General features: G+C 39.5%; 1 protein-coding gene across 1 annotated transcript in view; it reads left to right on the top strand.

The window, feature by feature from the left end:
• Nucleotides 1-5,798: 5,798 nt before the first annotated feature.
• Nucleotides 5,799-23,862, top strand: part of LOC116045193 (mucin-2-like) — a 32,870-nt gene continuing 14,806 nt past the window's right edge. The window contains exons 1-22 of the mRNA XM_035999099.1: nucleotides 5,799-5,892; nucleotides 7,180-7,221; nucleotides 7,317-7,575; nucleotides 8,431-8,545; nucleotides 10,141-10,225; nucleotides 12,021-12,127; nucleotides 12,670-12,880; nucleotides 12,967-13,092; nucleotides 13,217-13,334; nucleotides 15,005-15,143; nucleotides 15,332-15,442; nucleotides 15,614-15,683; nucleotides 15,984-16,121; nucleotides 16,275-16,439; nucleotides 16,558-16,652; nucleotides 16,713-16,869; nucleotides 19,461-19,716; nucleotides 20,787-20,839; nucleotides 21,148-21,257; nucleotides 21,350-21,501; nucleotides 22,561-22,699; nucleotides 23,740-23,850. Coding sequence (XP_035854992.1) covers nucleotides 5,817-5,892; nucleotides 7,180-7,221; nucleotides 7,317-7,575; nucleotides 8,431-8,545; nucleotides 10,141-10,225; nucleotides 12,021-12,127; nucleotides 12,670-12,880; nucleotides 12,967-13,092; nucleotides 13,217-13,334; nucleotides 15,005-15,143; nucleotides 15,332-15,442; nucleotides 15,614-15,683; nucleotides 15,984-16,121; nucleotides 16,275-16,439; nucleotides 16,558-16,652; nucleotides 16,713-16,869; nucleotides 19,461-19,716; nucleotides 20,787-20,839; nucleotides 21,148-21,257; nucleotides 21,350-21,501; nucleotides 22,561-22,699; nucleotides 23,740-23,850 — 2,835 coding nt within the window. The 5' untranslated portion in view covers nucleotides 5,799-5,816. The remainder of the gene's footprint in view (nucleotides 5,893-7,179; nucleotides 7,222-7,316; nucleotides 7,576-8,430; nucleotides 8,546-10,140; nucleotides 10,226-12,020; nucleotides 12,128-12,669; nucleotides 12,881-12,966; nucleotides 13,093-13,216; nucleotides 13,335-15,004; nucleotides 15,144-15,331; nucleotides 15,443-15,613; nucleotides 15,684-15,983; nucleotides 16,122-16,274; nucleotides 16,440-16,557; nucleotides 16,653-16,712; nucleotides 16,870-19,460; nucleotides 19,717-20,786; nucleotides 20,840-21,147; nucleotides 21,258-21,349; nucleotides 21,502-22,560; nucleotides 22,700-23,739; nucleotides 23,851-23,862) is intronic.

Raw genomic sequence — 23,862 nt, forward strand, 5'->3', positions numbered from 1 at the left:
GTATATCTTCAACCTGAGCCTGAGGGTGCAGCTACTGTGGAAGACGTCCTGCATTGTCCCGGTCCCCAAGAAGTCGACTCCATCTGGCCTCAAGGACTACCGCCCAGTGGCTCTCACATCCCATGTGATGAAGGTGCTGGAGAGGCTGGTCTTGGCCTACCTGAGGCCGCAGGTGAGATCTTCTCTGGACCCTCTACAGTTTTGCCTACCAGCCTCGTCTGGGAGTGGACGATGCTGTCATCTATCTTCTGCAGCGATCTCATTTGCACCTGGATGACGGTGGCGGCACAGTGAGAATCACATTTTTTGATTCACCATCCAGCCACTGCTACTAGGTGAGAAGCTGCAGAGGATGGGTGTCGGTGCGTCCACAGTCTCCTGGATCACTGACTACCTGACAGACAGACCACAGTTTGTCCTTCTGGACAGTGTTCTGTCTGATGTGGTGGTGAGTGGTACGGGGCCCCCACAGGGGACTGTGCTGTCTCCTTTTCTGTTCACCTGACAGAAGTTCTCTAATGACTCTGCAGTTGTTGGGTGTATAAGGGATGGACAGGAGGGAGAGTACAGAGCGCTGGTGGACGACTTTGTGGAGTGGTCTGGTAAGAATCACCTGCTGCTGAACGTGAATAAGACCAGAGAGATGGTGATTGACTTCAGGAGGAAGGGAACGGCTCCGCAGCCCCTTTGCATCCTGGGTGGAGATGTGGACATGGTTGAGGAGTACAGATACCTGGGTGTCAACATCAACAACAGGCTGAACTGGAAAATCAAAAGCACTGCTGTTTACAAGAAGGGGATGAGCAGACTCTATTTCCTGAGGAAGCTGAGATCCTTCAACGTGTGCAGCAGAATGTTGGAGATGTTCTACCAGTCTGTTGTGGCCAGCGCTCTGTTCTCCTCCGCCATCTGCTGGGGCAGCAGCATCGGAGCCAGCGACACAAACAGACTGAACAAACTGATCAGGAAGGCTGGCTCTGTTATTGGCTGCAAACAGGACACTTTTGAAGCTGTGGTGGAGAAGAGGTCACTGAACAAACTGTTATCTATCATGGATAACCCCGACCACCCTCTCCACCCCACACTGGTCCATCAGAGGAGCACCTTCTCTAAGAGGCTCCGACAGCTTCGATGTCGCACGGACCGCTACAATAAATCATTCCTACCACAGGCAATTACATTTTTTAACACTTCATCACTGAGTGTTAGATAAGACTCATAGACATCACAACTGCACTAAGTGCACCTTGCACAATAGGTTTATCTACAGCTTTTTCAATATTAGTTAAACAGTTGTACATTTTTATTCCCAATTTGTATATATTTTAAATTATTTGTTCTTATATTCTATCCTATTATTATTTCATGTATATTGTATCCTGTATTTCATGTATATTCTGTATGTGTGCTATGTGTGATATTTTGCTGCTGCAACACTGGAATTTCCCTTTTTTTGGGATGAATAAAAAATCTATCTATCTGTCTATCTATCTATCTTTAAGTTTAATTACTAAGGGACTGTTCGTTTTTTATTTAAGGGGCTACTGGAGGTACTACCGGTGTATGCAAACGCGGGGTGCTGTCCACCCAACGCTGATAATGGGTACACAGGGGCATGATACATGCCGGGAATTGAAGCGAGACCTGGATGCGGGAGATTTAGGACACCCGATTTGTGGATAACTCCTTGAAGTTGTGCGGCCCGCAGCGGCAGGATAACGGGCTGCCTGCTGGGCTGTCGCTGCTCAGACCAGGGGAGAGATCTTTTACAAAAAACATCAATGACGTTTTTGCAATACCATGTTTGTTGGGATTATAGTGTTCAATGTATTGTCTCAGTGCTCTCAGTGGGAAATATGGATGCAATACAACACAATAGATGTATGACGTTTCTGAGGATAAAGTGATTGTATCAGACACATGGTGGTTGTTATTCAACATAACTAAGCTTGTGTGTGTGTGTGTGTGTGTGTGTGTGTGTGTGTGTGTGTGTGTGTGTGTGTGTGGGTGCGTGTGTGTGTGTGTACCCTCCTTGTCCTACGCATTCAGCTGTAGTCCATCAATCAGTAGCTGTCTGAGAAGTCTGTCACCTCCATTCATGTATGTTGTGGCCACATCCTGCTTCTAGTTTACCCTGAGTATTTGCCCAGGACTTGTGAGATAAAGGTGTAACAGAAAGAGCATAGCAAAACTGTGATGATCGAGAAGCCTAACTGGCTGGAAGCTACACACAGAGTTGCAGTAACACTCCCAGTGTGACACAGTGCCTTTGGGCAAGGTGGTGCCACTCAGCACACATCCCCAAGTCAGATCTTTCTCAGGCTAATGGGTGGGGAGAACAGGTATTCATAAAAGTCTTGCTAAACAGGGATGTTTACTTAGTTTCACATGTATCCAAATAGACTGATTAATAAAAAGCTAATAACTACTTACCTCTCAACACCAAGCAACAGTGTGTAGTTGTGAAATCAGTTTACATATCAACATGTTACATCAAAAAGAGTCAGATAAGAAACTTTTTACGTAAGGCATTTTTGAAGTTGTTGAGAGCAATATGACAATGCTGACATTGCATCACTGCAAATCATCTGATTATAAATTAAATATGGTTATGGCATGGCAAAAAAATAAGTTCTTAGAGTAACATTTGTATGTTAAGGAGGAACTACAATGATGAATTGCAAACATACGCTTGGCTCACTAAGCTTACAGTCATTCTGCAACAAGTGCAGCTTTGTCTCACAGACATAATTGTGGAACTCAAATGTCAATCTGCTGTATGTGATAAATAAATGATGTACAAAAGGTACATGTTGGACTTTTGGATCCACAAACTAGTATGCTTCATAACAATCAGACAATATTGAAAAGTTTATATCAAAATATATGTAAACTGTGTTTGTAGAAAATGTGATGGTTTCAACAACTCCTACCAGACCGCTGTTTATCAATTAGGAAATCAAGTATAGTATGCTAGTGCACACAGGAACACAAGTCTCCTTCAGAATAAGTTAATTCTGAAGGAGACTAACTCCTAACTCTCTCTGTATCAACTCATTTGGTAATGGCTAGAATGTAATGCCTTGACTTCTGTGATTATGAGTGTTCTTAAGTGCCACAAAAGTACATGGTAAAAGTGTTTTTGTTGCGATTGCAATTGTTTTGTTTTTCGCAAAAAGCAATAAAAATATGTTTCAAAAATGTATCATCATCATCATCATCATCATAAAAAATGATCCATCTAAATGGACAGTCGACCGTAAAGACACCTTCTGAACCGATGTTATTTCATACTATAATTCAACTTCTAAGTAAAATCAGAATTCTTTTTGCATGCCAAGACATTTGCTGCATTAACAGTGTTATTATTGGCTAATAAGTCTTTATTGACACAACGCAAACACTCAAAGCAGAGCAGAGCTTTTATCAAAGATGCTCCACAGGATGCATATCCTGGTCTGAGGGAGCTGAGTCACTGTGGATTATTTACGCACATTTGTGACATTAACACAATCCTTCACACCTCCCTAGACACACGGATTATTTACACTTAAACAATGTGCCCATATTGTGTTCAGTTTCTATCGCAGACTAAGTGATGGGTGCAGACCGCTGCATATTGAGATGTCTTACGCACTTAATAAGCCTTTGATTAGATATTTAGGGTCTACATGTTTTATTCAGACTGCTTGGTAGTTGTAAGTCATTTTAATTTATTAACATGTAGTATTTTGATAACCAAAAGTAAATTTAAAGCAAAGTGGAACTATGTGATTGGAGTACAATTTTGTCTCTTTATAGTCCCTGCTTGAATGGATGGGCCCTTGGGCACAAAAGCCCTCTTTCCAACTCAGCACATCTGTAGACACACAACTCATTCAGGTGTTATGATTTATGTACATCATCACACTTAACATGCTTTCAAGAAGAAGTTTAAACCCTTTGACTCACCAACAAGAAATGTTAAATCACAGAGGCCGTGGCTCACCCTATGCCCAAATAGTTCAGTAATCCATCCATGTCTTTTGATCTCAAACTTGAATAAGATAAATGTAAAATAGAAAGCATTCCACCTCTGTCCCACAATCCTACACATTATTTTAATAATAGAAAGTGTCAAGAAAAAATTGCAACATGACATCATGATGTCAGGCTGTTGGGGATTCATCTGAGACCCTGTTAATACCAGAGCCCAAGGCTTGTTTCAATATACCGTAGCAATGATGTTCAAAGCACTGCATCAGAGCTTCAATATAGTAAAAAGAAAGTCACTTGGCAGTTGACCTTTCAAGTATTTTACTTCTTCATTTTGTTAGTGAACACACTGGTGGTCGGAGTCTGCTGAACCATCATTGGGGGGAATGGAAATTAGTATGAAGGCACTTGGCAAGATGGCAAGAAAACCAGTAATGGGAAGGCTTTATGAAGCCTTTTGGATGGATAAAGTAGCAAGATGTGGGCCTCTGTTTGATTCTGGGAGGGATTACGACAGCTACAGCTGGTGAAAATGTTTTTTTAATGAACTTACAGTCTTAACAACTACTCAAAGCGCTGTACACAGTGCAGGCATCATTCACCATTCACACACGTTCATACACTGGCTGCCACCTGCTCATCAGACACAGCATTGGGAGCAACCATCGACCTTCCAATTAGTAGATGACTAGGTTAGTCCAAGGCTACAGTCAGTCACCTTGATCAGTGAAGGGCAGCAACAGGATGGTCAACAGCATGTTCCCACTCCACCTTATGCTTGATACTCAGCATTCTAACTGAAGCAAGTTTGGAAATAGTTTTGGACTTTCAGCAGATTATTTCACAGCTGCCGTGCCCCAGTATTTAAAAAAAAAATAATTCTGTAATGACAAAGTCAATACATCTGTGTTGCCAAAGCATAAACACACAAACAAACAACAACAAGAAGTAAATACATCTGATATAATAAAAGTAAAAACAATCTCTTTTATATTATTAAGATATGTCCCTCAATGTCCCCTCAAGTAGCATGTTAAAAGAATAATAATAAGAACCTAAAATAAATAATAATTATATATATATATATATATATATATATATATATATATATATATATATATAATTTTAACATCTCCTAATAAAGAGGAAGCTTTTTGTCCTCTGGGTAGGCAGGGAAGCCTGGTATAATATTTTCAAATTTCTGAATCTTCTGTATACTGTCTTTGTATTTGGGACATGTACACATGATGTAATACTGTTGCAATGTCCTGGTGCTCAGAAGAGCATTGTATGCAAGTCATTTTTATCAGCTTGATTTAAATGCTGCCAAAATTTTATTGATCTTTTTTGGAATTTAATTTTCGGAGGGAATCTGCTTTTCGGGGCAAACTTTTAATATGTCAATCAAAGCCTCCTGTTGGTTCTGTAGTTCATTAAAGACTTGTAGGCAGGGGCGTAGCACACAATTCTGGACCCTGGTCCGTACGTCATTCTCTATGGGCCCCTCCCCGCATCTACAGCTATTCATTCTAGTATCTTTGTGGGCCCTCCTCACATGAGCCCCTGTATACTCAGGACCCCTTTTGCCCCCCAGTCCAACACCCCTGCCTGTAAGGTGAACAAGCCAGTCGGTGCAATGATGGAGGTGATGGCATGTTACATGTTCAAATAGTAACCTTGTGTGCAGGTATTTATTTACTATGTAAATGCCTTACTCTCTCTCTCTCTCTCTCTCTCTCTCTCTCTCTCTCTTAGCTCCACCTTCACTGGTTATAAAGGTATAAAGGGATTCTTCCAGGTGAGTGCTCTCATAGTGGGTCAGTCCTCAGGACCAAACAAACATGGGAACCACAGGACTCCAATCCACATTATGGCTCATCTACCTGGTGCTGCTGGTCAACACACTCCCTCAGACTGGTGAGTGATGATGACCTGAAAAATTCTTACAGCTTTGCACTTATTGGATTCAGTACAAGATGATTTGAACAGGTCATAGAGAGGATGTACTGGATGTAGTTAACAGAAGTTAATTTTGGTGTATCCTTAATATTTTGTTTTGAAAACTTGCAGTTTTTCTTTGTATTTTTTGTAAAATATCTTAAGAAAGATATTGTTTTGTATAATTCACATACTCTAACTTCTAAACTTTAATTCAAAGCTTAAAGCAGCTTAGAATTTGCCAATCATCTGTTACCATAGCAATACAACAAGTATTATTTAAACCTATACAAGACATCTCTGAAGATTCTGACTATATGAATATAAGTTCCAAGTTGTATATCTACAATAGTCCATTTTATTGAATTATCTTTGGTCAACCTGTTCTCACTCCCAACTCGTCAAATACCATGCTTGGTCAGTGGTCCTCGACTTCTGATGCCGACTCACCGAGGCATCCTTTAGCATCTGTATAAAATGCATCTGTATAAGAATCTGTATAAGATGCTAAAGGCAACTAATTCCACACCCATCCTCATCATTATTAGAAGGTCAGAGCAATTGGTGTAGTATAAAGAGCAAGAAAGGTGATATGAGAGGAGGTCAGGGTGGATGGATGGGTCAAACAAGCACAGGAGACTGCTGTTCGTGTCCCGTGTCATATCAAAAGTTTACGTTGACCTTGAGTTAACTTTCCTTACGTAATATTCCTAACGGTCCACTATTCCGAGGATTTAAGAATTAAGTATGGAAGCTTTATATTGCATTTTGTTATGTCGTGATTGGCGGGACTGTCCATTTGTCCAACAGTCCAATAATCCAGAGGCCAAAAAACTTGTCATTGGAAAGTAAGCAATTTAGTCCAACAGCCTGTTACCCCGAAAAACCAAAGCTAACCGTTTCAAAGTCCTATTGCTCCTAAAATACACACGCTTTAACATTAAACATTATTAATCCCGCAAAGGAAATTAAAACATTTTTACTCTGTTGTTAGTTACACACATTACACTCAGGCCTGAAATACACACACATGCTCAGGACCTATGGAGAGATGTCAGAGTGAGGGGGCTGCACATAAGTATTAAAATAATATCAAACAGTTGGTTCCAACTAAGGTCCCACCAATCATAGTTTAGGATAATGGGGTGGCCCTGGTCACTCATTATAAAGATTCAGTTAAGTGTCGGAATAAGCTGATACAGAATATCTGTGGGAAACATTTCTACATAAAAAAATGTAAACAATTTTTTCTTCTCTTTAATATAGTAACCATCATTCCATCTCTACAGACACTGAGCCTGGGATCAGGTAACTGTGCAAATGCACATTGATTGAAATGACAATGATTTTTGAATAACTTTTGTCAGTTAAAAATATGTTTTAATATGTTAATGTTGTTGTAGCTAATGCAGATCACATCGGCCAAGTGTGCACAACTTGGGGACACTATCACTGGAAGACCTTTGATGGAAATTTCTTCCACCTGCCTTCCACCTGTAACCATGTCGTGGCCTCCCAGTGTAAGAACAGCTTTGAAAATTTTAACATCCAGATGAGGCGCAAGATAGTCAACGACATCCCCACCATTAGCAACATCATCATGAAGCTGGATAGTTCTGTGGTGGAGCTCTCCAACAGCTCAGTGATTGTCAATGACCAGACGTAAGTTCAGTCCAGACCAGTCATATACATTTAGGCCTATCCCTGAGACATTATACCTCATATATTCCATGTAACAGCATGTAACAGCTTGAGACTCTGTTTAACATGTTGGGAATTTTACTCTAATCAAATATTCACATTCAGCACTATAGTATTGAAATATGAGGTTGAGTTTGAAAGTTTTTTCTGACCTTAATAAAACAATAATTTGACAAAAAAAAACATTGACTAGCTTTTTCTGGAGCTTTCAACCACATCTCTTGGTCTCCCTAAGTAGACGGAGGGTGCTCAGCAGTCATGGAGATAGTTATCTGCAAATGTATATTAAATATGAATTACTAATTTTAACTGTATTGTAATTTTCTATGGCATGTAATCAGGGTGTCATTGGAAATAAGAGCTTGCTCTCAATTGGCCCTCCCTGAATAAATAAAGGTGATATATCTCTATCTCCTATCTCCATCCACAAACTCCATTCGCTGGGATAGAGTGTGAGATATGATTGAAAGCTTTAAAAAAAAAAAAGGCTAATTATCTCTTTATTACTACAAACCGTATGTAAAGGCTTTCCACAGTGTTTTAGATTCTTGAATCAACAGTATGAACAGCTTGTGGATGCATCTTTACTTAAAGCCACTATGTGTAGATTTGTTTCTGTATGTGATAACAGCATCATTTAAATAATTCTGGTCACAAACGATTCCAATCGAAAAGCACCAGTTACATTTGTCTCACGCTTAAGGTTAACATGAAAGTTCCAAAACAAAGCTTTGATAAATCAACTGAATGCTAGAAAAAGACTTCCTGTGTCAGCTTCTGTTTTATTTTCAAACTAACTCTCTGTGTTTACTGCAGGGTGTCTTTGCCATTTGTCACACTCGGGTTGAGTATCAAGGGGACCACATCTAGTATCTCTGTCGAAGCTAAGCTGGGAATTAGAGTTATCTGGAACCTGGACGACTCCCTGGATGTATGTAGCACACCCTCTCATATGCCACAGAACTCGATTTGATAAGTATGATGAAAACAGCCAGTGAAGTTTAGTCCCATCAGCTCATCAAATTATTAACCACCATCACAGTTGTTCGCAAACCAGCTGAATAATTTGATAAAGGTATTAGTGGTGAGCAGTTCACTCTTTTTAGTCTGACAAAAGGCAAACATTATTGCCACTGATACCTGCAGTCTTTAAATATAGAGTTGGAGCTGATCCATTTAGGGTGGAGGTATCGACTCCACAGGGCCTGGTGTAATTTAATCGAACACTCCTTTTAGACTTCTTAGACTTCTAATTTCTTATCTAATTTCTTTGCGGGAGTCATCCCAAAAGGATCAATAAAGAGAAGTCTAAGTCTTTAACTATGAACTGTTGAATGATTTGTCAAGGCTGGGTTTGACACTGGATAAGAGAAGAGCACTGCTGGCTAGACTTATGGTTGCAAAAAAACTAGTTGCCACACATTGGAAACCTCCACATTCACTCTCTTTTCGAGCTTGGGTTTTAACATATTTCGATATTGTTTACTTGGAGTTGTCGACGGCTAGAGTCCACTGAGCAAAAGAGTCAGCAATAGAGTCTTGGCATTCACTTTTAACTACCCTCCACGGGCTTCAGGTGTAATATGTAACTGAGATTTGGAGTTTGGTGGGTGGGTTATGTCTGGGTGTTTTTTTTTTTAGTTGTTTCTTAGTTGTTAATCATACGTTTCTGTGTATATGCATACGTATAGGTATATATGTCAATATATATTTTATGCTCTATTTTTAAGGCGTGTATATACCTGTACGTACTGTCTCTTTAAAATAAAATAAAAATTTGATCACAAAAAAACTATGAATAGTTAAATCAGTACTTGCTTTCTGGCCATAAATCAGAACCATCTGTAGTTACAAGCACTGTAGCACTTTAATACACTCTCTGTCTGACAGATGACATGAATGAAAAATGAGCGCCATGACTACGAGCACTTAAATGTCTTATGTTGCCGTAGTGCATGTCCTGAAATGTTTCTGCACATACTGTAACAGTTTAGGTGAAAATATGAACACCAACATCAGTTCGTCCTCACTGCCCAAGGCTGAGATCTGATTTGAGGCAGACAAACTGCACTAAAGAAAAGTAACCTCCATGACTGAGGAAACAGGAAGAAGCCTCAGCTTATTGATCAAATATGACTGAATAGCAGTAGTGAGTCACTTGGTGACTTTGCAGGATATGTCCTTGAGAGATAAGCAAACAATGTGAATAGTCCAAGCCTGAAAACCACAATGTAAATGTAACTACTTTAAGTAAACATGTGTAATTTGCAGACAGTCATGCACCAGCTTGAAAAGAAAAGCTTTTCTCTCCTACAATAATTACCCAAATCAATCACTGCGAAAGAGTTTACCCATGTCAGAGCTCACACACAGCACCTAAGTCTCACCTACTCATTCCCAAGTGGATCATATAGAAAGAATGACATATGTCACATTTTTATTTATAAAATCCTTTGAATCATAAATGACAAATTACTAACTTGCGATTTTGCCAATAACTACTGTATATTTGGGATGTGTTCACAGGTTGAAATAGATAACAAATACCAGAACCAGACATGTGGACTTTGTGGAAACTTTGACGGTGTTTCCAATGATTTCATGAAAGATGGTAAGATCCTTGTCAGTGTACTCAGTGTGTGAATAGATACTTTAATATTAGGCATGCAGCTAATGGCAGTGGCTTTAAAACATCCTGTGTCTCTTTGGATATTTCATGATTCACAGTTGATATAATTAGATATAATTATTATTTTTTTACACTGATCAATAATATCAAACTTTGATATCAAAGTAAAAACGTACCTTATGTTTATTATTTATTTTGGGATATATATATATATATATATATATATATATATATATATATAGTTAGCAGACACTTAGCAATTAGTCTGGACCAACAGATGTACAGTGCCCTAACCCAGAATGGATAGCCGGTGTAGCCTGACCATACTCCAGCGCTAGTCTATATCCACGACGTTCCACTTCCGGGATATCTCCGGTGCCGCAGGAAATCCCGCCAGATGCATGTCTTTTCGCCGATGTCCATTTCCTTCCACTTTCTTTGTGTTGAAAATTAAACTCCGGTGGATTTATGAGGACTCTGGTTAACTGCTCCCCAGATCTCTGCAGGGTGAATCCAGACAGCTAGCTAGACTATCTGTCCAATCTGAGTTTTCTCTCGCACAACTAAAACAACTTTTGAACGTACACGTTCCACCAAAACAAGTTCCTTCCCAATGCTATTTTGCAGAGCTTAGCAACTATTCACAAATTGGAATTATTTTTATCAAGATCCCTTCTGATTCTTGTGATCGGTGGACACTTACAGACTAGCCTCTTTAAATTCAGGCCAATCATTGTTTAGAAATACATAGTGAATTCAAAATTAAATAAGTCAGTTCTGCTGGTGGAAACTTCCACAAGTGGGAGGAACTAGAAAGATTTATTTGAACAGAATGACAAAAACAAATGTAATAAATAATATACGTGTTAAAATGCCCTCATTAGTAACTATACAACAGCTCAATACTACAATTGTATGGAGCTAAAACAGGGAGAGTACATTTTGGCATCAGAAAAAAAATATGCATTGAAAACAAAACTTAAACTAAAAAAAGTTAATACTGGCAGTGAAGTTGTGTTGGCACTGAAACAAGTATTGGCAGTGAAAAATAAAACACCAACATTAAAAAAAGATTGGTACCACACTATGGTGTCTACTGTAACCTTATAAGAAATAACAATGCATTTATAAGGCTTTATTAAACTCTTTATATTTTTTTTAATCATGCATGACAACGTACAACAAGGGTTATATATTATTATAAGTGGTGGACATAATGTATTATAAGTTCAGCATTCATTTTGCTTCTTACCTCCATGTCAAATTGACAACCGTGTTTGAAAGAAGAATCTGATGACAGCACTGTATATATGGAATTAGCTATTGTATGTATAACACAATTATGAGGACTTATGAGCGATATTTGCTGGCTGCAAGTAAAGTGTAAGACAATAAAAAGAAGCCATGTCAAGTCTATTTTCCAAAACAAAGAACCTCATATTTAAATTAAAACAGACAATGGCATTATCACAGCAAACACAGTGGTACAAGGTACAAGACTGTGGTAGAATTGGGCAATCTCCCAGGACAGGTGTGATTGTGCAACAGAGAGTGAAGCAGGGTGTTGCTGTTAGTAAACTCAGCCAACCTACACTAGGTAAATATAAGTTCAAATAAAAAATAACTCAGTCTCTTTAGAAACTAAAATCAGTGCAACCTCAAGAGGTTGCAAATTGGTACCTAGCTTTTAAACAGTTATGAACAGCATATTTTCCTACAAACTGAAAGATACTGGGCTGAATAATCACAATGTCCATTGTTGTGTGATTGACTGTAGGAGTTTCGCTCTCTCTACTGGACTATGCTGATACCTGGAAGGTGGACGGGCCAACAGAGACTTGTGAGGAGACTTTGCTTAACCCAGTCTTGAGCTGTGGCGATAAGGTAACTCTTTACTTTTATTAAACATCTCATGAAGTCACATGTGTGAAGAATGAGGGGCCCTACACTATCTTATCTATGCTAAGGTTGAAAAAAAAACCAACACTGACAAAAATGTTACCATTTCACAGTATTATTTAAGACTTGAAATTTGGCAGGTTTTCGGCAGGTTTTACATTTCCATTTTCTATTATGCAAACATGTTACAGCTGTTATTTTGCGGTTGTTTGATAGCATAGAAAATAACTGTAGGATAATCAGTTTTACCCACAACACTGCATTTCGCCACTGTGATAGTGAAGGCTATAGTGTGAGACAAAGCCTCTTAATGATAATTTTAAAGTGTAAGAAACACTTTATCCAAATTGGCACACATCTCTAGCACACCATGCTCTGCTCCTCAAACTTCATCACACACCACCCTGAAGCTCACACTTGTCTACACCTCATTGTCTCTGCAAATCATCTACATCCAAGTATCTAAAGATTGTTAAGACTCCAAACTGGAATTTATGACAAATTGACTGATTTGGTTTGTTTTTCAGCAATCCTGTGACCAGATCTTCTCAAGTGATTCATTTAGTAGTTGCCAAAACCTTCTGGATGTGGAATCCTTCAGTAAAGTCTGTATGGCTGATATGTGCAACTCTGAAGAAAACATCGACTCTGCCCTCTGCAAAACCATCGCAGAGTACTCCAGAGAGTGTATCCATGCAGGTGGCCAGCCTCAACCATGGAGGAATGCAACGTTTTGCTGTAAGGGTGCTGTTGTTTGCTTCATGTTTTACATTTTCTCTTTGATTATCACGGGTACAGCAACATTGAAGTGTTTGTCCCTACAGATATGAAATGTCCATACAACATGAAGTTCATGGAGTATAGCAGTTCATGTACTGACAGCTGCTCCACCCCTCAGTCCAGCCAGACATGTGACAGTCACTACAGTGATGGCTGCCGCTGCCCTGCCGGTATCCGCACACATTTCACACTACAGTGCAAACATTATATGCAAGCATATGCTGTCTCAATCATGTCTCATTCACAGACATAAAACCTGACAGTAATGGTTATTGTCTCTCCTCTCCCTTTCAGGAACGGTCTTTGATGACATCAGTAACACTGGCTGTATCACAGTGGATCAGTGTCCATGTCTGCACAACAACAATGTCTACAAGTCAGGAGAGTCCTACTCTTACACTTGTGGATCATGGTAAGATGAAAACTTGGGTGTACAAATAAATACAACGGAACAAGAGTTCAGTTGTTCACTTGAGGCTACATTTACATTGCTACGTTTTGGTTTAAAAAACAAATATCTTTTGCTACGTTTACACCTCGCATTCATTTGCAAATTTGAAAACAATTCTGACCCCGCTTTGGTTTGAAATTTCAGCAGTCTGAAAGGCCGCAAACGGAGACCTTTGGCAACACCAACATTCACGCCAATGTTTCACCGCCTGATTGGGTCATGACATGTGTGCACGATGTTCGCTTGTGGCTCAAAACTCCGCTTAAAAACCAAAACGAGCAATGTAAATGTAGCCTAGTTATTTATTTGATAACATTTTAGATAATGAATAAAATCCGTGTTCACATCTTTTTACTTATTTCATCAAAAAAACTACAATCTACAAAATTAGGATTTTTTTCTTGTGTGTGCCATGCTAACATTATAAGAAAGAATAGGGACGACTATGGGATGACTACAAGTGCTAATGCATTTAAAAAACATACAACTACTACAACCCTTTTTACAATTGCATTGTAAGTGCATCTTGTTTGTTTAAATCATTAAGTCACAATTTTACTTACTTAGCACAGTGGATGTTTACGTCAACATAAAGTCCTTTGTTTTGTTGTAGAATCCAAATCCTGACTTTCCCTCCCTGTTCACTGTAGATGTGGATACATTTAATATGCCTTCCTCTTTGGTATACGCATGTATCTGCCACATTAGCTTTATAATATCATGTTCGGTCAGGTCTCTGGCCCTCAGAGAATTGTTGTTTGTTTTTGTTTGTTTTGTTTATTTTTTTTACTACTTAATAAATTGCAGTTAAGAGGTGACCTTTAGCTCACCCAGTAGAGTGTGTGCCCCATATAGGCTGAGTCCTTGACAGCGGTCTGGGTTCGATTCCGACCCACGGCCCTTTGCTGCATGTCTTCCCCCCTCTCTCCTCTTTCTTTTTTTCAAGCTATCCTATCAATTAAAGGCCATAGAAGCCCTAAAAAACAAAAATAATAAATTAATTGCAGTTAAATGCATTGACCTTGAATTTACAGCATTAGAATAATCATTAAGTATGGGTTGTTTTGTGAGTGGCTACAGCTGGAAGGCCCATCTGATGGTCCATGCAGATTGTAGTATTTGCTGTTACATAAGTATCTTTATGGGTATGTGTTGTTACCATTGAGAGGAGGGGATTGAGACAATGTCAATAATGTTCCTCTGCTATTAGTATAATGTTTGTATGAAACATGCTTCAAACATGTGACAGATTGCCCATTGAGCATGCATCATTGACTATGCATCATGGACAATTCATACAGATGCTGTGTTCTCTCTTATTACATCCAGCCTAATCTGCCTATTTAGTCTCCCTTCCTCCTGCATACACCTGTTCTGAAGTGATGCAATGAGCTGAGACAAAAAAAGTTGATTTAAAGCATTGTAGCATAACCATGGTAAAATCACTGTAGTAATGTAATTTTCAGCAGATCAATTATTACACTGATTACACTGCCGCTGCCGCTGTTGCTGCTGATTTTTTTTTAATTCCTGGCATGTGTGTGTGTGTGTGTGTGTGTGTGTGTGTGTGTGTGTGTGTGTGTGTGTGTGTGTGTGTGTGTGTGTGTGTGTGTGTGTGTGTATGATTACAGTTTTTGTGAGAGTGGCCAGTGGACATGTACGGAGGAGAACTGTCCAGGAACCTGCTCTGTGAAGGGAGGAGCCCACATCAACACCTTCGATGGAAAAGTCTACACCTTCCATGGGGACTGCTCCTACGTGCTGGCTAAGGTAATACATATCTGCAACCCTGCTAGTATATCACCACATACATGTACACAACAGAGTTATACCATTGAATACCAGAAGCATGGATTGATAAACCATCTGCACAGAGAATGACAGACTGTCATTTACTGTCACCAATTTTCAGTCTTTGAATAACTGAAGTTCAAGTTTTGCCCCAATGTGTGTTGCAGCACGATAATGGCTCCTTATACACTGTGCTAGTGGATCTGGTCAAGTGCGGTCTGGCTGACAGTAGGACCTGCCTCAGAGCTGTAACTCTGGGTTTATACAGTAATTCTGTGGTAAGCTCCAGACACATGCACCCATGCACTTACCTGATAATAACAAAGTTGTGCAACCTTCACCAAAATTGTGCATCAAACAGGGATTAAACAAAATCTAAGAATTATTTGGAAACACTGTTGGACTCCTGTTTGATATGATCTAAAATGTGTCTTTCCACACACTGTCAGGTTGTTAAAATTCAGGCATCCGGGCAGGTCTATGTGAACCAGATTCTTTCTCAGCTTCCACTGTTTACACGTGAGTTACTTCAAATGATATTACAGAAGACACACAGCATGCTGAAAATCCGTTTTTTAACAAAAAAAAAAACATCAGAGTCACTAGTTACAGCCCTAATCTATTTACTTAAGTGCAAATGTTGATGTACATGTTTAAAGATGTTTATTGATCCAGTAGATGTTCACACCACATAAAGATGAGACGATTAACATGACAATGGCTACTATCCAACATGCAGAGAATTTAAGCTCGGTACTTGTACCTCAGGCAGCAAGCTGCTGTGGCATTGATTTTTTTAATGTCTTCTGACTGCTGCAGCGGAACTGAGTGCCTTCAGTCCATCATCCTTCTACATCCTCATAAGCCTAAAGATGGGCATTCAAGTGATGGTCCAACTGTCCCCCATGATGCAGGTCTTCATCTCAGCTCACCCTTCACTCAAAGGAACCACCTCTGGTATGGCTCAACATATTTGTTTCAGCGTCTGAAAAACCCCTCCAGTATTTACTAATTATAATCAACTAGTTATATTCAGAATAAGGGTGTTTTTAATGTAATACACATGTTAACATGGGTATCTGTGGAAATGTGTGTCACCTCACCCAACAGGTTTGTGTGGAAACTTCAACGACATAATGAGTGATGACTTCAGGGTGATTAGTGGGCTGGTGGAGGGCACTGCTGCAGCGTTCGCCAACACATGGAAAACTAGAGCCAGCTGCCCCGACATTACAACACACTTTGGACACCCCTGTCGCCAAAGTATCAGCCAGGGTACAGCTAGACTCTCCTCCAAAGTAGTCCACTTCCTCCAAAGTGGTAAAGTTCACCATGCCATTTTTAGAGCCTATAATGTTAAGTAGCTTTATTTCTGTATGTTTCTGTGTTTCAGAGAGTTATGCCGAGTACTGGTGCTCTAAACTAGCGGATCCCAAGGGAGTGTTTGCTCCTTGCCACTCTGTCATTAGCCCCAACATTTACAAAGATGTAAGTCTGCATACACGAAGTTGCAATGACAAATAATCTAAACTATTGACCCCTTAATAATGTGTCCATGCCCACTGTATCTCCTCACAGAACTGCATGTATGACACCTGTAACTGTGAGACAAGTGAGGACTGTATGTGTGCTGCAGTCTCCTCCTATGTCTATGCCTGTGCAGCTGCAGGAATCCAGCTCACCGGCTGGAGGGCGACCATCTGTGGTGAGTTAAACACTGTGTGTTTAAATGAGCGGGGCCCAAATCATTCCTCAAAAGCCCCAAATCTTAAAGGTTTTTAAAATACCTTCAACTGTTCTAATAGTAACATCAGACAGGTTTAGCCTCTTTTTAGGTGTCAGGAGTAAAAATAAGTCATCCTCAATAGTAGTTGTATTCTTGTTTTAAAATGATGAAGACAGTTGGAGAACAATTAGATACAAAACTTGGATGAAGGCTCTACAGGATGAGTCTTTTCCTTGACAACTAATGATATACATCTTTTAGACATTCTATTATCAAATGGCATAAAAATTGTGTATATATACTATGTATACTATATATACTATATATATATATATATATATACTATATATATATATATATATATATATATATATATATATATATATATATATATATATATATGTATATATAGTAAATAATAAAAATTGTGTATATATACTATGTATAGTATATATAGCTGTAAATGTGATACAAATCAGCCCCTTGGGCATGCCCCCAGACCCCCCTTGGTAATAATAATTTTTATTTATATAGCGCCTTTCAAGAAACCCAAGGACACAGAATTATAGGTTGTAGGCTGTGGTAAACAGGTGGTGTTTCAGGAGTTTTTTAAATATGTCCAGGGATGTAGCATTTCGGATATCTGCATGGAGGGTGTTCCAGAGGTATGGGGCTGCAACACTAAAGGCTCTGTCTCCGAAGGAGAGCAGGCCAGCGTCTGAGGACCGCAGGTTTCGGGGTGGGGTGTATGGATGGAGGAGGTCGGAGAGGTACTGTGGGGCCAGGGCATGGAGGGATTTGTAGGTGAGAAGAAGGATTTTATATGTGATGCGGGACTTAATTGGGAGCCAGTGAAGGTGGATGAGGGTTGGGGTGATATGCTGCCAGTTTTAGACATACTGGAGCCTGTCTAGGGTTTTGCTGGGGAACGGGAGGTTATGAAAGCATGAATGAGGGTTTCTGCCATGGAGTCAGAGAGTGATGGCCGGAGTCTGGAGATGTTTTTGAGATGAAAAAAGGCTGATTTGGTGAATATTTGATGTGAGTATGGAAAGAGAGGTTGGAGTCCAGGATTAAACCAAGGTTGCGGACCTCAGGGGATGGGCAGATGGCGCACCCATCAACATCCAGGATGAAATCTCCAACCTTCTGGAGCAGCACCGTGGGGGCCACAACCAAGAGCTCTGTTTTATTGCTGTTCAGTTTGAGTAGGATGGTTGACATCTAGGCTTTGATGTCATGCAGACAGTTGACCAGGGAGAGAGGGGGGGGGGGGCGCTGAGTGGATGGTTTGGTGCTGATATAGAGCTGTGTATCATCAGCGTATGAGTGGAAACTGAAACCATGTTGCCGGATAATCTGACCAAGGGGGAGCATGTAGATGGTGATGAGCATGGGTCCAAGCACAGAGCCTTGAGGCACGCCTTGGTTGAATGGAGCTGGATCGGAGTTGCTGGTGACAAATTGCTTCCTGTGTGAGAGGTAAGACTGAAACCAGGAGAGAGCTGTGCCAGTGATACCAAGGTGATGGGATAGGCGGTTGAGGAGAATGGTATGGGAGATTGTGTCAAAGTTGCGTAGAGGTCGAGGAGAATGAGTATTCTGATGTGTCCAGAGTCAGCAGTAGTGAGTAGATCATTTGTGATTTTGATGAGGGCGGTCTCTGTACTATGATACGGTCTAAATCCTGACTGAAGGGGTTCAGTCTGGCACACACCAGGAGTTACTGATGGATAAGATCCACTTTGGCCTGGAAGAAATCCAGGAACTTGGTACAACAATCAGGTTCAACCGGAGGTTGGTGGGTGTCAATGGGGTGTAGCAGGCGGTTAATAGTGGAAAATAGCATTCTGGGGTGGTTTTGCTGGTTGCCGATGAGGGTGGTGTAATAATTTATCTTGGCTTTGGAAAGAGCTTCTTTGTAGGAGCTCTTTGGTTTAGTGTCATGTAATCCTCTTGATTTTGCCAGGTTTCAGTTAAGCAGAGAAAGAAATATTTTCTTTTCTGTAATGATGTCATGAATAAGAAGTGCTTTGTTGTTAATGGAGCGGGCGTTTTGCAGCATAAATGAAGCAGTATTGTTTGTGGATGCTGAGCAGGAGGTGGTGGGAGGAGTGACACTGTACTAAACACATACTAAAGGTCTCAGGTTACCAGACTGTGGCTGGACGAGAGATTGCAGAGGGAAGTGACGGAGTAGGAAGCGGGTTAGAGATGGACGAAGGTGGTGGTTGGAGTTTTGAAACTGGAGATTGGGATGTAGTTAGAAAAATAAACACAAAAAGAGTAGGAATGCTAAATTGGATGATAGTGATAATGATTGCGTGCGTAGAACAAATGTAGCAGAAAGAAGTAGAGATGAGTTTAAGGTGTTAGTCAAACTTGTGCAAGAGGCTTCGTTCGGCGCATGGAATCTAATAAGGTTAACTAAAACCGGGGGAGGTAAGGAGTGCCAAGATATTGAGAAATCGAGCAATGTTAATCATATGCCTGCATGAAAAATCTGATTCATCTAGAAGATTCTCATACTCTCATACTAATTATCATACTAATCTTATCTCTCCTACTAGGCAAATTCAGTACATCATGTCCAGCAGAGACAGTGTATGACTATAACATGACCTGCTGCAGTCGTACCTGCCGTTCTCTCAACCAGGCTGACTACTCCTGCCAGACCAACTTCACCACAGTGGACGGCTGTGGCTGTGCCGAGGGAACCTACATGAACGAGGCGGGGCAGTGTGTGTCCAGCGAAAGCTGTGCCTGCTACGATAAAGACAACATTATTCCTCCTGGACAGGCTGTCAGCAAAGATGGCTTCACATGGTATATACACAACTACTACTACTACTTCTACTACTATTACTACTACTACTGCACAGAGTGTAATCATGTCAGGAGTTGGGCATTTAGCGGTCAGCTTATAAACACCCAACACTTTACTTTATAGTGAGCCAGTAATCAAGAATATGGACAGGATATTGTGTTCCATTTTAGGGTAATAGCCTACAGAGCATACAATAAAGGTATACACATTGAATTCAGACACTCAGATAAAATGGAGGAAAGTAAACCTAATGTACTTGGTAGACAATAGGGAGAATTATTTCTGGAAAAGTCATAGTAATGGAAACAAGCTAACATTAGCAGCTCTGTAAGTATTTTTGAGATGCACATGTTAGCATACACCATGCTTACAATGACATTTGGTTGTAAACCAAAGTATTGGACACATTAAACTGTTGACCAGAAATTCATCCTGAGGAATCCATCGAACAGAGGATCACAGAAGTATCAACAAACCAGAAGCAAAGCCTGTTGCAAAGCCTCCATGGCTTTCAATTGCATCTAAATAAAATCCAATCTTAACACTAATACAGTCAATTTAGCTAACTGTAAGGGTGTTATGTGTGTATTAGTTGTTATTGCAAATATGTAACATGATTTTAAAAAAAAAACTTAGCTTGAATTTTTATTTATTTGGTGTGACTACAACTACAACTTAAATTAAGTTTAAGTAAACTTTATTTTCCCAGTGGGGTGCAATTTGTTTTACAGCCAGCAGAGAATAAAAGACAGTAGTTAATACACACAACATAACATTGGATGTGTGAACACTCACACTGGGATAACAGAAAACTTGTTTTCCATTCTACCAATTCTGCCAACATGCTGTGAATGTACTAATAGAACTGGCATTGTATCACTGAGAAGAAAAAAAAGAATAATAATAATAATAAAAAGGGGACAGTCAAAGGGCAAGCTAGAGGACATTGTAGCTAGTATACTGTACATCAATCACAGTATGTTATTAACATTTAGATAACATTCAGGATGCTACTGTAGCTGATGACATTAACTATTTTTCTCATTTCCTCTTATACCTGTTCTCACAGTGTCTGCAGACAAGGTGTTCTCAGCTGTTCAGGAGGGGCAGAACTACTAATATGTAGGTTTCCACATATGGACAAATATCTATAATTCCAATAACCTAGCGAGTTAAATGCTATTGTCTTAAAGGTGAACTTTGGGTGTTTTCAAATAACGAAATTACCCTTTAACTGTTGAATTCAATTTATGAATAATATAATGAATGTTGAGTGTTCAATCATTTTAAATTCTCTTCCACATCATGAAGCTTCAAAGCTGAAAGGAAGAAAAAAAGGTTCCTGCTGAAATACAGGGAATTGTGGATTAAATTGTGCATATGGCATCTGGAATTTTGACATGATCATAATACTCTTTATCATTTCCCAGCCTCACCATCATGTGTTGCCCCCATGGTTTACTTTGACTGCTCCACTGCTCAACCTGGGACCACTGGGACTGAGTGTCAGAAGAGCTGCAGCACCCTGGACATGGCTTGTGTAAGTACACCATAGCACAAGCACTCACAGAAGTCAAACACACATGCACAAGCCCTGTTAGGCTCACAACCTCCTAATTTGTTTGGATACAGATCAGTACAGGCTGTACATCTGGCTGCATGTGCCCTGATGGCCTTGTGTCAGATGGAGCAGGAGGCTGTATCAACGAGACCAGCTGTCCATGTCTGCACAATGGACAGGTCTATCAGCCTGGGCAGACACTGAGTGTCGACTGCAATACATGGTTTGTACAGTGCCTTACATACACATTATATTATGTACCTGCATTGAAATTCACACAGGGCTGGGCAATATATCGATATTATATCGTAATATCATGATATGAGATAAGTGTTGTCTTTTACTGGTTTTAAAGGCTGCATTACAGTAAAATGATGTACTTTTCTGAACTTATCAGACTGTTCTAGCTGTTCTATTATTTGCCTTGTCCCCACTTAGACATTATGTCCACATTACTGATGATTATTTATCTAAAAAAAAAGTGTGAAGATATTTTGTTAAAGCACCAATTGTCAACCCTAGAATATCACCGCAATATCGATATTGAGGTATATATTTTTTCTCACAGACGTTGCTCACATACAGAAAGATTTCAGACTGCATTTTAATTCAAAAAATTTAACAAACTGAAGAAATAATATTTGTAACAAGATTGTCAGTTTATAAAAACACAAATATTAAGATAAGAAAGAAAAAAGATGCCAACATAAACAATCAAACAAACAAAACAGAAAACATCATTAAGTTAAAAAAAAATATTAGCAAGCAAAAAAGCCCAATGCACATAGTTAACTAATATGTCTCAAGTTCAGGAACTTTTTTTTTAATGAAACCACATGAATATATGGATAACATTTCTGTAACCATAATTTGGTTATACGTTTTAGAGCAGAAATCCTGAAAATGTTAAGTAAATGTTTATCATCCACAAAATGTCTGTTATGACTTTACCAAGTAACACAAATTGAAATTCAAAAACAAGAGACTAATCACTGTTATAATGCATTATAAAAAAGATTATAATGTATTTTATCTATAGAATTATAATACACTATGATCCTTAGTTAGTGACCATTATTATAATTGTATAGTGAGCAGAGTATAATGCAACATAATTGAAAAGTGTTACCCCTATTTGCACAAGGGTTTTTGCATTCTAAAATTAGATTTAGTAAATAATATTTCCAGATGATATTGCTGATGAAAAATAAACCCCTTAAAAATGCAATGGTTCTTCTGCACGTTTTAATTAAAAGTTTGTGTCTGATGTGTGTCTCCCCAGCTACTGTAATGAAAGGAAGTTCACATGTACCACCAATGTGTGTGATGCAGTTTGTGGGATTTATGGCGACGGTCACTACGTCACATTTGATGACAAGAGGTTTGACTTCAATGGAGAGTGTGAATACACACTCCTACAGGTAAAGTGGCAGATGACAGTGAATACAATTGTAATCAATAAATATATAAAATGCAGTATTTCACTAAAAAACAATGTATAGACTAGTACAAAAGTAATCCCTCTCAATCATCACTTATGACCCACTAGAAGTATGTGGTGGTGTCTGTATCTGCAGAGACCGTCCCCTTGATTTGATCTTTTCTTGTTATTTTGTGTGCGGGACGTTTACGTGCCTCAACAAAGAGCTTTTAGCACATTGGTGTCTAATCCACAGCCAATAACAGCGTGCAGGATGTGCTTTCCATTCTTGTTCACACAAGTTTAACCAATACACACACAGACAGGATGTAGCTCTGCATTTGCACCAAATCGTGTGCTAAATGTGTTTTTTTAGCAACTTCTTTGTCAGAAATACAACAGAGGAGTACCTTGTGTATCTGTTTACAGTGCAGCCAAACACATTGTTTTGTATGAAACATCTGTCGATAATCTGCTAATCTGCATTCTTCTATCATAACATGAACAACCATTATTTGATGAGAGTTGGTTACCTTGTTGAGGAATTGGAGGTGTGTAGTCTGTTGTCTGCATCTCACTGTGGCTGCTCTGTCTTGTTTCATTAGTCCTCTGCAAAGATTAAAAATGATCCACTGACAAAAAAATGTCCATAGTGACCCTTGTCTTGTTAAAAGCAACCCAATGTTGTGCCAATGGAACACAGAATTCAAAGCAGCAGCAGGAAATTAGCAGTAGCTCGGCTACAGCTGTAGGAGAATTAGAGTGAGGTGGTTATCAGTGAGATAAAATTATGAGTGATTACATGCTGCATTTGACTCCTGTGAGGCCCTAAGGCTTAGGTAGGCAATCTGAATCTAGTGCGTCAATGGCAGACTCTGCCACTATCAATAAACTACTCTATAGAGAGGTATTTACTGAATGTAAATACATGTATGGCTATTACAAGAAAAAAGCAGACCAGTAATTGGTGATGGGGTTTAATTTCATGAAAAAAATTAGGGATTAGGTTGTCCAGTAATTGCATGTTTATGCCTTACTTAGGACTACTGTGGCACCGGTCAGAGCAATGGAAGCTTCAGAATTATCACTGAAAATGTTCCCTGTGGAACCACAGGAACCACCTGCTCCAAGACCATCAAGATCTTCCTGGAGGTAAACACAACA

The sequence above is a fragment of the Sander lucioperca genome, chromosome 3, assembly GCF_008315115.2.
Source record: "Sander lucioperca isolate FBNREF2018 chromosome 3, SLUC_FBN_1.2, whole genome shotgun sequence".
Classification (NCBI taxonomy): Eukaryota; Metazoa; Chordata; class Actinopteri; order Perciformes; family Percidae; genus Sander; species Sander lucioperca.